Source organism: Conger conger, chromosome 1 (genome assembly GCF_963514075.1).
Source record: "Conger conger chromosome 1, fConCon1.1, whole genome shotgun sequence".
Taxonomy (NCBI): domain Eukaryota; kingdom Metazoa; phylum Chordata; class Actinopteri; order Anguilliformes; family Congridae; genus Conger; species Conger conger.
In genome coordinates, this window is record NC_083760.1 from 73,453,462 (window position 1) to 73,466,267 (window position 12,806).

General features: G+C 41.2%; 2 protein-coding genes across 2 annotated transcripts; both read left to right on the forward strand.

The window, feature by feature from the left end:
- The first annotated feature begins 375 nt into the window (after nucleotides 1-375).
- On the forward strand, nucleotides 376-6,935 carry ctsk (cathepsin K). The gene is made up of 8 exons (XM_061237309.1): nucleotides 376-505; nucleotides 1,673-1,799; nucleotides 2,862-2,984; nucleotides 3,788-3,940; nucleotides 4,428-4,646; nucleotides 5,176-5,341; nucleotides 5,898-6,006; nucleotides 6,346-6,935. The coding sequence occupies exons 2-8, from the start codon at nucleotides 1,674-1,676 to the stop codon at nucleotides 6,443-6,445; spliced, it is 996 nt and encodes a 331-aa protein (XP_061093293.1). The 5' UTR covers nucleotides 376-505; nucleotide 1,673; the 3' UTR covers nucleotides 6,446-6,935.
- A 1,042-nt stretch (nucleotides 6,936-7,977) lies between these two features.
- Nucleotides 7,978-10,136, forward strand: LOC133125746 (cathepsin S-like). Its single transcript, XM_061237321.1, has 8 exons — nucleotides 7,978-8,084; nucleotides 8,417-8,564; nucleotides 8,669-8,791; nucleotides 8,903-9,055; nucleotides 9,128-9,352; nucleotides 9,437-9,602; nucleotides 9,676-9,778; nucleotides 9,877-10,136. Exons 2-8 carry the CDS (start codon nucleotides 8,445-8,447, stop codon nucleotides 9,974-9,976), a joined length of 990 nt encoding a protein of 329 aa, XP_061093305.1. The 5' UTR covers nucleotides 7,978-8,084; nucleotides 8,417-8,444; the 3' UTR covers nucleotides 9,977-10,136.
- The last annotated feature ends 2,670 nt before the right edge of the window (nucleotides 10,137-12,806 follow it).

The window sequence follows — 12,806 nt, forward strand, 5'->3', positions numbered from 1 at the left end:
TCCAGTTCTGAATTATCTATCTGCAGTACATATGCACGTCACTACTGCTCCTGCACAGCATACAGTCTAGTTGCGTGTCATTTATCTATATCGAAGAAAATGTTAGTCCTTAAAAAACAAATATATTGTATAAATTATAATACGTCAAGCTGAATGTAATAGTTTGTATTTTATCAGTAAAATTGAATGTATACAATATAAGCTACATAGTTGATTGAAATAGAAAGTAAGTAAGGGGTAAAATATATATTTTAAAAGATCATGAATGATGTCTTAAATATAACATTAGATACCAATGAGTTGCATGCTGTTACGTGCTAGATTCTCAGCAAATACACGTTAAACGATTCCATATGGGATTCCGCTTCCCTAAAAACATTTTCCACCCCTTTGGAGTACTTCCTCAAAGCTGCAGCGTATATAAAGTCTGACTGCGACAGACTTTTCAAGAAGGAACCACTCTCAACAAAGAGGTCTCAACTTACTTCCCACTGCAAATATCGAGGTAAACTTTTGTCACTCTTACTAAAGTTCTTGTTTTAGTGCAATTATTACAAATAATGTACAGATATACACATATAGCCTACGAAATATCACAAATGTATATTAGTCTTACGAATAGTATACGTAGAGTATTTGTTTATTTTAAGTTTTATTTTAACTGTCAGTTTCACTTGGATTATTGTTATTTTTCCAGATTTTATTATTACATTGTATGGTTGTATACAAGCTTTGTGTTGCAGTAACTTAAATGAACATTTATAACGGCAAAGCATATAGGCTACAGGATAATTTCCATTAAGTCGTTATTGTCATACTGACTAATTTTAATACTAATTCCTAATTCCATAAACGAGCTAAACCCGGCCCTCCGAAACAAAGGGATCTGAGTTTAGGATATGAGTCTGTCCCGTGTCAAATGACAAAGCGTTTGAACAATCTCGCGCCTCTATAAATCGCGAGACCGACATTCCAAACGGATCGTGAATATGTTTTCTTTCCACCACGGCGATGTCGTAGTTGGTAGGCTACTGCACATATTTTTACAGCGACAAAAAACTACCTACTATCTTCATTTTGAACAAACTTAGAAATGTTGAAACGTAATTCATAACTTACGAGGTATTAAATGTGATCTGGGAAATTCCAACTCATTTAACTGGAGGTCCACTCAAATTAGGATAAATATTGTAACCTGATACATTTAGTCACTGTAATGTTTCCAGTCAGCAAAAACACCATCAGGCAGGAACAGCTCATCAACAGGCCAAACTGGGTATCATAACAAGATTTAGCTAACATAATTTAACCCAATTGTTCTGAACATAGGATATGAATTACGCAGACAAGTGTATGGACACACATTTATGGTACTTTTTTCAAACTGATTTACAATGCATTGGCTGGTTAGACTAGTCTGCATGCTTATAGTAGCCTATTTTAAGAAGGTATGTTTCACTTTAAATTGAATGAGGAATAAGGAAATGATTTTGCAAATGCCTGATCGTAATTTACGGTTGGAGGATAGTGGACTGGATGGAATGTGGAACGGCTGGGAATATGTTGCAACACAGTAACAAGGTCAACACTCACCAGGGCCATATGTTTGTCATCTTTTGATCTGCGGAAGAGATTTGACCGAACTAAGGAATTTTTATTTTTACATTCCTAGAATGCTCCTGTGTGGAACTGTGCTGCTTCTGCTGGCTTCAGCCTTGGCATACTACCCTGAGAGTCTGTCATTGGACTCAGAGTGGGAAAACTGGAAGACTACCCACAGGAAAGAGTACAATGGTCTGGTAAGTCCATGCAGAATGTTTGCCTTCTGGCCTGACTAATTGCGTTCCATTCATGCACCTTCAGTTTGTCTCAAGGCAATCCCAAGTCTCAATGTCACCCCATGGTTCTAAAGCGGCAACACCATCTTCAAATCAGAACATTTGTAGCCATTTAAATAATAATTGAGGCTAGGTAATTAATTGACTTGGTGTAACTGATAACAGAATGTGTACCTATGGGTAGCATTTGCAGATGCATATGATGTATTTGTATATCTGTAAATGGATTGTAAAGACATGACTGCAAAAATGAATTGTACAAACAGCATTACCCTTCACTCATTACAGGAAAAAGGAAGGAAGTGTAGAGAATTTGCATGTTAGTCGTTCCAACAACGGAACTACAATATGCTATTTATTAACTTCCTCAGGACAACATGTATGAGTCACAAGTAGAGTACATGCTTTGAGGACTCATATGGAGATGGTTCCAGGGACTTTTACATTTAATGTCCATGTCCAATTGTTTGTGTACTAAAGAGAAGAGATATCTCAGACTAGTACCATAGCATAATATTATTGTGGAAGCATGGAAAATCATCTTTTCTGATAGACATTTTGCCCTTAAATCTGTTCTTACGTGTTAATATGGGCCATGATTCAGTATAATGACAAAGTGTTTTTCTTTGCTTCAATGTCATGAAATGAACCATTTACATTTTATAGTTACATTCTTCTTTCAAAGCTCGCATTATGACAGACATTGTATATGGTAAATGGTTAGCATTTATATAGCGCCTTTATCCAAAACACTGTACAATTGATTCACCCATTCATACACACACTCACACACCAACGGCGATTAGCTGTCATGCAAGGTACCGACCAGCTTGTCAGGAGCATTTGGGGGTTAGGTGTCTTGCTCAGGGACACTTCGACACAGCTCGGGCGGGGGATCAAACCGGCAACCCTCCGACTGCCAGACGACTGCTCATACTGCCTGAGCCATTGTGCCTCTTGTATATAAAAAGAGTGGGTTAGAAATAAAAAACTGAGTGAGGTGTGTGTCTCTTATCCTGGCAGGGTGAAGAGCCCATCCGTAGAGCAGTCTGGGAGAAGAACATGCTGCTGATTGATGCCCACAACCGCCAGTATGAGCTAGGCATGCACTCCTACGAGCTCGCCATGAACCACCTGGGAGACATGGTGAGTGCCCCTTTGCGATCTGACCCATAACTTACTTCATATTGTGGGTGGAACTTTGTATTATTTCAGCTGCTTATTCAGTTGAAGCTTTATGCAAAGCTATTGTGTAATTTTATGTGTTTCTGAATTGGGCAAAGTAAGAAAATCCTTCTTTCTTTTTTTTTGTCCAAGCGGTTTCCATTAAAGCATCCTATGATTTTATTGTATTGTTTTTATTGGGCAGTCTATATTAATTTATGTCTGTGAACAATGTTTGTGTTAGGGATACATTTCAAGGATGTTGCACTTGGTGAGGGTACTGCACTGAACTCTGAACGTTCCAGTGGTCCAGTTATTCCTGTCATCACGGGAATCTGCATTGCTGAGCACTAAGAAATAGAATATTCTATGACAAAAACATATCAGATATACAGGGTGTGCTTGGAAGTCAAAAGGTTTCTTTATCTAGAGATTTGTCACTGGGCAAGCTTTTTGAGTTCTGGTGAGAGCTGAGCCATTGTACAGGTCTGTATAACTGTAAGCTAGCTGAGTGGCTTCACCAGACTCTGATTTGATTGTAATTTGTCCATAACATTGACTCACTGATAGAAAATAGCCATTTCTCTTCACAAACATAGTTTAGCATGTTCCACAATCACCTAAATTAGCTGATTGACTGTAAGTGTGAAGAAAGACAATTAACATTGGCATTTATTTGACGGTCAAAATAGAGGTTTATGAATCCAGGCCTCAAATAGTTTTCTGTGGAAGATTAAAGGTATGCAGTGCTCTCTTACTGAATGCATCTGTATTTTTCTCCTCAGACAACAGAGGAAATGGTAGACAAGATGACTGGTTTGCAAGTCCCAGTTTTCCGGGATTCCAACTCCACCTTCATTCCTGACATGAACAGGAAGAGGCTGCCGAAAGCCATCGATTACCGCAAGCTGGGCTATGTTACCCCTGTCAAGAACCAGGTATGAGGGAATACTGTGGAAACCATTGTTGGAATGCTTCAGGAGCAGTAGCAATGGTTGAAATTATTAAAGGGATATTTTGTTTCAAGATTACAATACATAAAATATCTGAAAACAATAAATGTGCAACTGTATATTAGTATAGCATTAGAATCTATATATCCTTTGATATAACTAAATCATATGAATGATTCTCCATAAAAAACATTTCTGTAAGTCAGCCATTGATATACAGTAGTTTATTAAAACTGCACGTAATTAACTATGCATTTGATCTGTGCCGCACAGATAGGTTTAATCTCAAATCAGACCACTATTTGCATGAACTAATGAACATCAGATCGCCAGAAGCACAGGTCCATGTGTTATGAAAGCTTGATTTGAAAGTGAACAGAGTGCTCCCTCTAGTGGCAAGTGATATGACTACTACCGGCTGATGTGGACCTCGCGTTTCTGAAGCGAGGCTGAAATGTGTGTTGCGTTCCAGGGTTCCTGCGGGTCCTGCTGGGCCTTCAGTTCTGCAGGCGCCCTGGAGGGCCAGCTCATGAAGACCCAGCAGCAGCTGCTGTCCTTGAGCCCTCAGAATCTGGTCGATTGTGTCACCGAAAACAATGGCTGCGGAGGAGGCTACATGACCAACGCATTCAATTACGTCAAGAATAACCAAGGCATCGACTCTGAGGACAGCTATCCCTACGTCGGAGAGGTGGGGCCTCCTTTAAGAACTTTTACAAATACTCTCTTGCAAAAACCGTGTTCACAATAGGGTCAACCTCTAAGCAGGTCTTGTGGTACAAAAACAGTAATTTATTCATCATTATTATGTGAATACAGTATTTTAAAAATTATTATTGATATTGAATAACCACATAAAGCTGAATGGTGTACTTTTGTTAGTTTTGTAGTCCATATGACACTATCATGAGATTGATCCAGTTTCTATAAATGTGGCTTTTTAGCAGAACAACAGGATGGAAATATGATCTAGGAGGTTCGTCCTATCTGCTCTATTGGAGCTCCATTAGCTGGGTCCATAACTTCGACTAACAATTGAAAGCAAACTTTTTTTTTTCTTTCAAGTCATAGCTTGGCAAGTTTAGCACTAAATCTTATTTGTCAAACTGAGTTTTATTTTATTTTCTTAAAAAGGGTAATGCTTGCATTTATTTGTAAGTCAAATACCAACATTAACTGAAAACAGGCATCAGTGTGACAGTCTCTGTGTGCCTCCGTAGGACCAGCAGTGCGCCTACAACAAGTCAGGCAAGGCAGCCGAGTGCCGGGGCTTCAAGGAGATTCCAGAGGGAAACGAGCACGCCCTGCAGATAGCGGTGGCCAAGGTGGGCCCCGTATCTGTGGGAATTGATGCCAGCCTCTATTCCTTCCAGTTCTACAAGAGAGGTGAGCCACACGTGTTTCTTCTGTAGCAGAGTAGTTCATTATTACCTATATAACCAAATACTGTATATTGTCTCTTCGGCAAATGACCTCGCATACTTTTGTACTGCAAAAGCATATATGTATCAGTGGTGCCCAATCATGTGCCATGGAGGGTCGTGAGTATGCAGGCTTTCAAGTATCCATCTATCGGGGTGTCTCGGTGGCGCAGCCTGTAGAGCACTGACCGCATGCTCATTGCGAGCCGCGACGTCGGCGGTTCGAATCCGACTGTCCGACATTTGTCGCATGTCTTCCCCTCTCTCTCGCTCCCATTCTTCCTGTCTCTCTATACTATATACTGTCCAATAATGAATAATGAAAAAGGCCGAAAAAAATATATATCTTAAAAGTATCTATCTATCTATCTCTCATTCTAACCAATCACTACACCTGCTGGTCTTACTAGTAATCCTGTGTTCAAGTGAGTGGTGTCTCTGCATACAATGTAAGTGCTGCCAAAGATATCACTGAGGGTGTCATTTTCTGCAGCTCACTTTCCCTTCTGTTATTTGCCCAGGTGTGTACTATGATGATAACTGCAACAAGGATGACATCAATCATGCAGTACTGGCTGTGGGTTATGGAGTCACTGGCAAAGGAAAGAAGTATTGGATAGTCAAGAACAGGTGGGCGTATCCTCATCAATCAGCTAATATCTCACTCACTCACTCACATTTTTTGCAGAACAAATTAATTGCATGTAGCAGTAAAGTATACAAAGGTCAACAAAATGTTTTGCTTTTTTCATGTTGCACACTTAACTGACCCTGTCATTACAGATCAGATCCACATCTGCTTATCAAAATGTTTTGCTTTTTTCATGTTGCACACTTAACTGACCCTGTCATTACAGATCAGATCCACATCTGCTTATTACAATTTACTTATGCTGATGAAACATGCCAGGGAATTCATTCCTATTATAAACTGTAATTACCCCCCCCCCCCTCTCTCTCTCTCTGCAGTTGGGGTGAAGAATGGGGAAACAAAGGCTACATACAGATGGCACGTAACCGCAACAACCTCTGTGGAATTGCCAACCTTGCCAGTTATCCCATCATGTAACTGCCAGACCTCATCAGGGGAATCGAAACTACTTTGAATCTATTGCACACAACTTGAACTGAAACAAAACACATAAAGAGAAATATCACATAATAATTCACTGGAAGTTTGCAGCTTCATCCTGCAGCTTCCTCTCTGTATGCTGCCTCTTTACACAGTTGTATTATCTGAAAGTTATCTAAAAGTGTCTTTAAATTCCTTTAAATGGCATTGCAGTCTGATCAACTTTTCTTATGCACATTTAATGGTGGAACGGATTGCTGGAATGATCCACTGATCCACTCATGGCAGGCTTGCAGCAGTGGGAATGTATTTCAACAAAGGTTTCTGATTGTATGGCATGAAATAATGTAAATTGAGGCTCCTACTGGTAGGGTCCTGTTTTATGTAAACTCTGTTATTTTGTTATTGTTCAGCACTGTTCTGTTCAATCTGTGACTTTGTTCTTACGTGTTTTGTTTTATACTTAATAAAACTATGGTTGATTATCCTTCAGTTGGAATATTTGTGTGCCATAGAAAATTGATAATTAAATGGTTATTGTTACTGTACGGCCTTTAAGACTACTCAGCAAAAGGTCCAAGAAAAAAATAAAATAAAGGTGGAAGGTGGAATACCTTTGACAGTTTGCAGGCTCATGTAAAAATGTCAAATGTAGTTTGTGCCATCAACAAAATAAAATATATTTCATTGCCTCTATGAATTATACATATAATTAAATGCATAATCAAATGCGAAGATGAGTTTATAACATTATATATTAATTCCCTTAAAGATGCCATACTTAAAATCTCAGCAAATCATCACTGGAACCGAATGACAGAAATTGGGATCAAATGACGGGATTAACAAGCAACTATCAAGCACAGTGTGCAGCCACATGACCATGGCAACGCAATTTGATATAGCGCCTTTCAGAGACACGAAGACGCTTTACTATGGAAATACAAGAGAAAACCAGGCGAGAAAAGTCAGGTTAAAAAAGAACTCATTCGGAAGAAGAAGTTTTGGGAGGAACCCAGCTACAAAGGGGGAGCCCATCATCTGCTGGCTAGCCAAGAGTAATAGCTCAGAATGAATGGTAACAGCAGCGGTCTCAAACGCAGTGCCCAGTGCCACAGAGAGGCCAGAAAACCTGTATGCACACGGCCCACCGTGGCAACGATTTGGACGCCGCTGAGTAACAGAAATGTAAAGAAAAGTCTTAATATAATGAGATAATAGCAGAGCAGTTGCGTCTCTATTTTCGCAATTGTTGGACGTGAGGGTTGTGGAAATTCGAACAGTAATAAAAAACAACAGTTGTTTAAAATTTAAATGCAAAAGCCAAGCATGACAACATCCGCTAAAGAAAAATATAGATATTCTGCTTCAGCACATGCATTGCTTCAACTAATGTAATGTTCCATATTTGGTATGTAGTCTGAAAGACATGAGGAAAATTAAACGCTAACGTGTCAGCGCGGCTGGTGCAGTGTTAATTATTTAATTGGAGCAATTGCAAAAGGGAACACGAACCATCTGTTTTGCAGGCACGTGATTTCTGCAATATATTAAGCTGTTAGACGATTGTAGGATATCACCAAGTCGTTTGTCCTCTACTGGTCCGGTCGAGCCACTGTCTAGAAGCTGTAGGAAGGTAAGGATGTGCTTGCTCGTTCCGTACGCTGTGGTTTAAGTAATGTTTATACCGGTTTGGCGTTTTGTGTGTGTGTCACTGATTTGAGTTGCTTGTAATATGTATCGCCGTTAACCAGCCAGACTACCGGGTTTGTTATATGCTCGATGGGTAACAAAAGTAATCTAATTCAGCTTGCTCAATTTGGCCGCTTCCAGCATTTCTCTACAACTATCCTGACTATGAAATCTCCATGTCTGATTCCTGCTGGCTAACACTGCCTGGGGGTATAGCCCTGCAGTTTGCTGGTTTATTCTAGTTCTGTCTTGTAATGCTGCCTCCATCTCATGCAGGGCACTTAAGGTTTCAGTATTGGGAGCAATGTTTGGGAGCCTGCTATTCACTGTACTGTGTGGGGCAGCAGTGGCCCTCATTGACCCAGATCTGGACCTGCACTGGGAGATGTGGAAGGAAGGGCATAACAAAATCTATCTGTTTAAGGTAACTTGTTGAAATGCAAGCTGCTGCTGATTTTTGGTGATGCTCATTCTGGGTGTCTGCTCTTGGGGGCCAGGAGTATGAACTATGCTATGGTTTATGGGCAGGCTGAAGAACAGGCACGGCGGCAAATTTGGGAGAAGAACCTGGAGTTGATCACTCTGCATAATTTGGAGGCATCCATGGGAATGCATACTTATGATCTGGGCATGAACCACCTGGGCGACTTGGTAATTGTCCCTGGGGAGTGTCTGCCCAATTGACTGCTTACTGCACTGTAGAAATTGTAGCTGCTATTTCTCATACCTTGTTTCTCATACCTTTGGTTAACTTTTCTATAGACCTCTGAAGAGATTCTTGGTTCGTTGGCTCTGACTCGTGTGCCTCTGGACTTCAACAGGGGCCCTTCTCCCTTTGTGGGGGCCTCCAGGGCCCCTCTACCTCACACTGTTGATTGGAGAAGAAAGGGCTTGGTCACTGAAGTGAAGAATCAGGTACAGCTCATTGGTTTGTCAGCTCTACTAGAACATCTTTCCATGTTTAATGAGTGTCTTGCTTTGTTTCAGGGGCACTGTGGCTCCTGTTGGGCCTTCAGTGCTGCAGGTGCCCTGGAGGGCCAGCTGATGAAGACTTGGGGAAAGCTTGTATCCCTCAGCCCTCAAAATCTGGTTGACTGCTCCTACCATTATGGCAACAATGGCTGTCATGGGGGATTCATGACTCAAGCCTTCCAGTATGTCATTGAGAACAAGGGCATTGACTCTGACCTGTCCTACCCTTACACTGGCATGGTGGGTACTGAAGTGATTTCAGTTATCCTGCAACTGATCCTGGTCTTACTTGGGTTTTCTTTATTGCCCCCCCCCCCAATTCAGGAAGGACTATGCAGATATGATTCCCAACACCGTGCTGCCAACTGCAGCAACTACAGGTTCCTTCCACAAGGTGACGAGGTGGCACTGAAGCGGGCTCTGGCTGTTGTCGGTCCAGTCTCGGTGGCTATTGATGCTGGGCAGCCCAATTTCCACTTCTACAAGAGTGGTGAGGGTATTGTCTCAAGGTTTGCCTTTTTAGTCAACTTGTGGTTCCTGATTCGTCTACATTTTATTTGCAGGTGTATACCGTGACCTTGCCTGTACCCAAAGGGTAAACCATGGTGTTCTAGCAGTTGGCTATGGTACCCTTGATGGAGAGGACTACTGGCTTGTGAAGAACAGGTTGGTGTAGTCTACCATGTGGCTATGGTTTGCTGTCCATGTGCTGCTCTTTTTGAGCTGAGTTTAAATGTTGACTTGTGTCGTAATATTCATTTCAGCTGGGGAAAACATTTTGGGGACCAGGGCTACATCCGCATGGCACGAAACAAGAGCAACCAGTGTGGCATTGCCTTGTATGCCTGCTACCCCATGATGTGAACCTGATGCAAAGGATTATGAATGACTTGACTTGAAACCTTTTAATGGTTTTTATTTCATGGCACCTGTATTACTGACTTTAAAGAATATGGTTTGTATTAAAAAAAAAGCTTTTTAGATGTGTACATATTAAGACTAAATAAATGATTTTTTTTTTAAATGCTTGGCTTGTCTTTACTGGTGCCTGTATGTGCCCCTCCCCTTAGTAGCCTTGTCATACAGGTTAAGGGCTTAAAGGTACCATTTGCCCAATTTATATATAATTTTATTTTCTCCCTTTCCCCCCCACACTTAATCCTGTTTTCTGTAGTTACTTGAACATCAACCAAGGATTTTTTTTTTTTTTTTTTTTTTTTTTTTTTTTTTTTTTTTTTAAATTCTGCAAGAAATCTAGAGCGCACATTAGCTAGCTGACATTCCCCCTGGTGCTCTGGGCAAGTAGATGCAACATTTTTGGGTTCTCCCCCATTTAAGATGTTGGTATTAGGTCACGCCCCTTAAATGTCACGTGCACTCTACTGACTGAATTCATTGACCATGCTTGAACTGGAATTATTTTGTGCATATTTGGTTTTACTTGAGTCCTGCCTTGCACTGATACTGTTGCCTGCTGGTGTGCATGTTTCCCCAGGCTTATGTAAAGCTGATGCTTCAAGCTCTGCAGGGGCCACTGGAGGGCTCCCCAATTCATTGCTGTGCTAAGCACTGTGCCTTACCTGGGCAAAGGCTGAAGAGCCTTTCAAACCAATATATATATATTTTTTTCACTCCTTTGCATAACTATTGGAGCCTGCATGCTCCATATTAGCTCTTGGTAAAACGAAGTGCTTTTGCTGAATGCTATTTTATAGGCTTGAGGTTTGAACTCAATGTAAAGTGTATGTTGCATGGATTCAAGAAATGTGTCTCCAGCCACTTGGCCAAAGACAATGGGCCTTTCCATGAGTTTTATTTTGAAAATGGGTTTTTTGAGAATCAATAATGACACTTTAAATGTACAGGTTTTTTTTAATAGTTTAGTGCAACACAAGACAAATTCACATGAGGTATTCAAAGGAATTTCATTTTGCTGGTATAAAAATGCTCTATGATTAGTTGCTTTAAGCCTTTGGTTAGTTAGCCACATTCGTCCATGTCCAATGAAAAGGCTCAGGATTTTCAGTTTTAAAGGGAAGTAAATGCACAGGTAGTGAATTCAACAATGATCACTTGAATTCTATGAAGCTGTTCTGATCTTTTGCTCTTTACAATAAGCAACATTGTATAACAAAACTGCATGGATTGTCACTTCCATTTGGTCTTAATATTTAATACCTTGAGTTGTACATGGTGAAATGTACTTTAAATGACAAAGTACTGCCCCAACATGACTGACAGGAAGGAGATTTGGCAATATGTTGAGGGGATTGATTCCAGCATTTGAAGGGTAGGGGCCAGCCGCTCTGGCCAGGTTGAATCTTTGGTTCTGTGATGTGTGGACCACACATCTCAATTGAGGTAGACAGGAGACACAGGGACTACTCTACTCTATGAACAGTCAACACATCTGACATTTTCTCAGTTCCCACAGTTCAAACGTCCCACTAAACTCTGTAGCCAGTGAATCTGAACTTCCCCTCAAATATAGTAATATAAATTAAGTGTCCCTAAATATACCAAATTGTCAATATATGTGGAATATATACTTTGGAGATTTACTTTCTGATACCTGTCATGTGGATTAGTCGCACAGCCTTGGTTGCTGTGTCTGGCATGTCCCTGCATGATCCACAAGGGGGCAGCACTGTTTTCCACAAGCTGCTTCTCAGCCTGGAGGTACAGGCTGCACCCACTCTGCAGACTGCACACTGGAGCTGCATTCTGTTCTCATGATACATGGCAGGGAAGGATTAAATATTTCTTTATCTCCATATATGTCCAGACTCATAATTTAGTGGAAAATCTGAACAATTCGATTAATGGTTTCTCAGAGGCGAAACCTTAAAGCGCCTTGAGGGTGGAAACATTTAACAATGTTCCCTTTAGCAATATTGATTTTCCTGCTCCTAAATGCTTTGGTGACCTTGCCAGACGTGACGTATTTTTGCAGACTACTATCCCAGAATCAGCGATAGTGCTAGGTCACTGGTTTTAGATGTGATTAATTGCCTTCATTTTTATCATCAAAAAGGTGAGCAGCACAGAGTACTTGACAAACCGAAGAACACAGAGAAACTCCAGCCTCTTAAAAAATTGAATTATGTGGACACCGCAGCGTACAAGCGCGTGTGTAATATTCTCCCTGCATCGAGACGACAATGCAGAACCCTCCCTGCGCGCAGCATGCTTACAATTGTTGGCTATTAAACTTTAATTCACCCTCCCTACACAAACACCCCCCCCCCCCCCCCCATCTCTCTGAGAATTGTGCCTCTCCTCTGATCTCTGCCCCTTTGAATGCCTGAGGCCTCTGAGTCTGGACAGGAGCAGGCCTCAGACCAGACACGCACACACACAAAAAAAAATCAGTCCTCCGTGCACTTTGAAGTCTACAAAAAGTCGATGGGCCCTTTCATGGTCTGCCTTTAAAGCCCATGCTGTGAGAAGGCCTCACAACACGCCCTCTGAAGGTTAAAGACCGAGGGCCAGCTTGTCTGGACACAGTGAAAAGGGCATGGCCGCCAAACACATGACCAGGGAACTGAGAAACAGGAGAAAGGGATTGTGTTGACTGTAAGCATGATCATGAAATGACAATAGGTAGAAGGGGAGTGATAACAGCACCACAGTGCATTTCCTCAACATTTCATCCTCAGACGTGAACTGCGGCACGGTGACTTGAGTCGCATTT

Excerpts from the sequence above, each read along its gene's own strand:
- ctsk (XM_061237309.1), top strand. The coding sequence starts at position 1,674 with ATGCTCCTGTGTGGAACTGTGCTGCTTCTGCTGGCTTCAGCCTTGGCA. Across the intron at positions 1,800-2,861 it reads GGAAAGAGTACAATGGTCTG|GGTGAAGAGCCCATCCGTAG; the intron begins GTAAGTCCATGC and ends TTATCCTGGCAG. Across the intron at positions 6,007-6,345 it reads TATTGGATAGTCAAGAACAG|TTGGGGTGAAGAATGGGGAA; the intron begins GTGGGCGTATCC and ends CTCTCTCTGCAG.
- LOC133125746 (XM_061237321.1), top strand. The coding sequence starts at position 8,445 with ATGTTTGGGAGCCTGCTATTCACTGTACTGTGTGGGGCAGCAGTGGCC. Across the intron at positions 8,565-8,668 it reads ACAAAATCTATCTGTTTAAG|GCTGAAGAACAGGCACGGCG; the intron begins GTAACTTGTTGA and ends GTTTATGGGCAG. Across the intron at positions 9,353-9,436 it reads CCTACCCTTACACTGGCATG|GAAGGACTATGCAGATATGA; the intron begins GTGGGTACTGAA and ends CCCCCAATTCAG.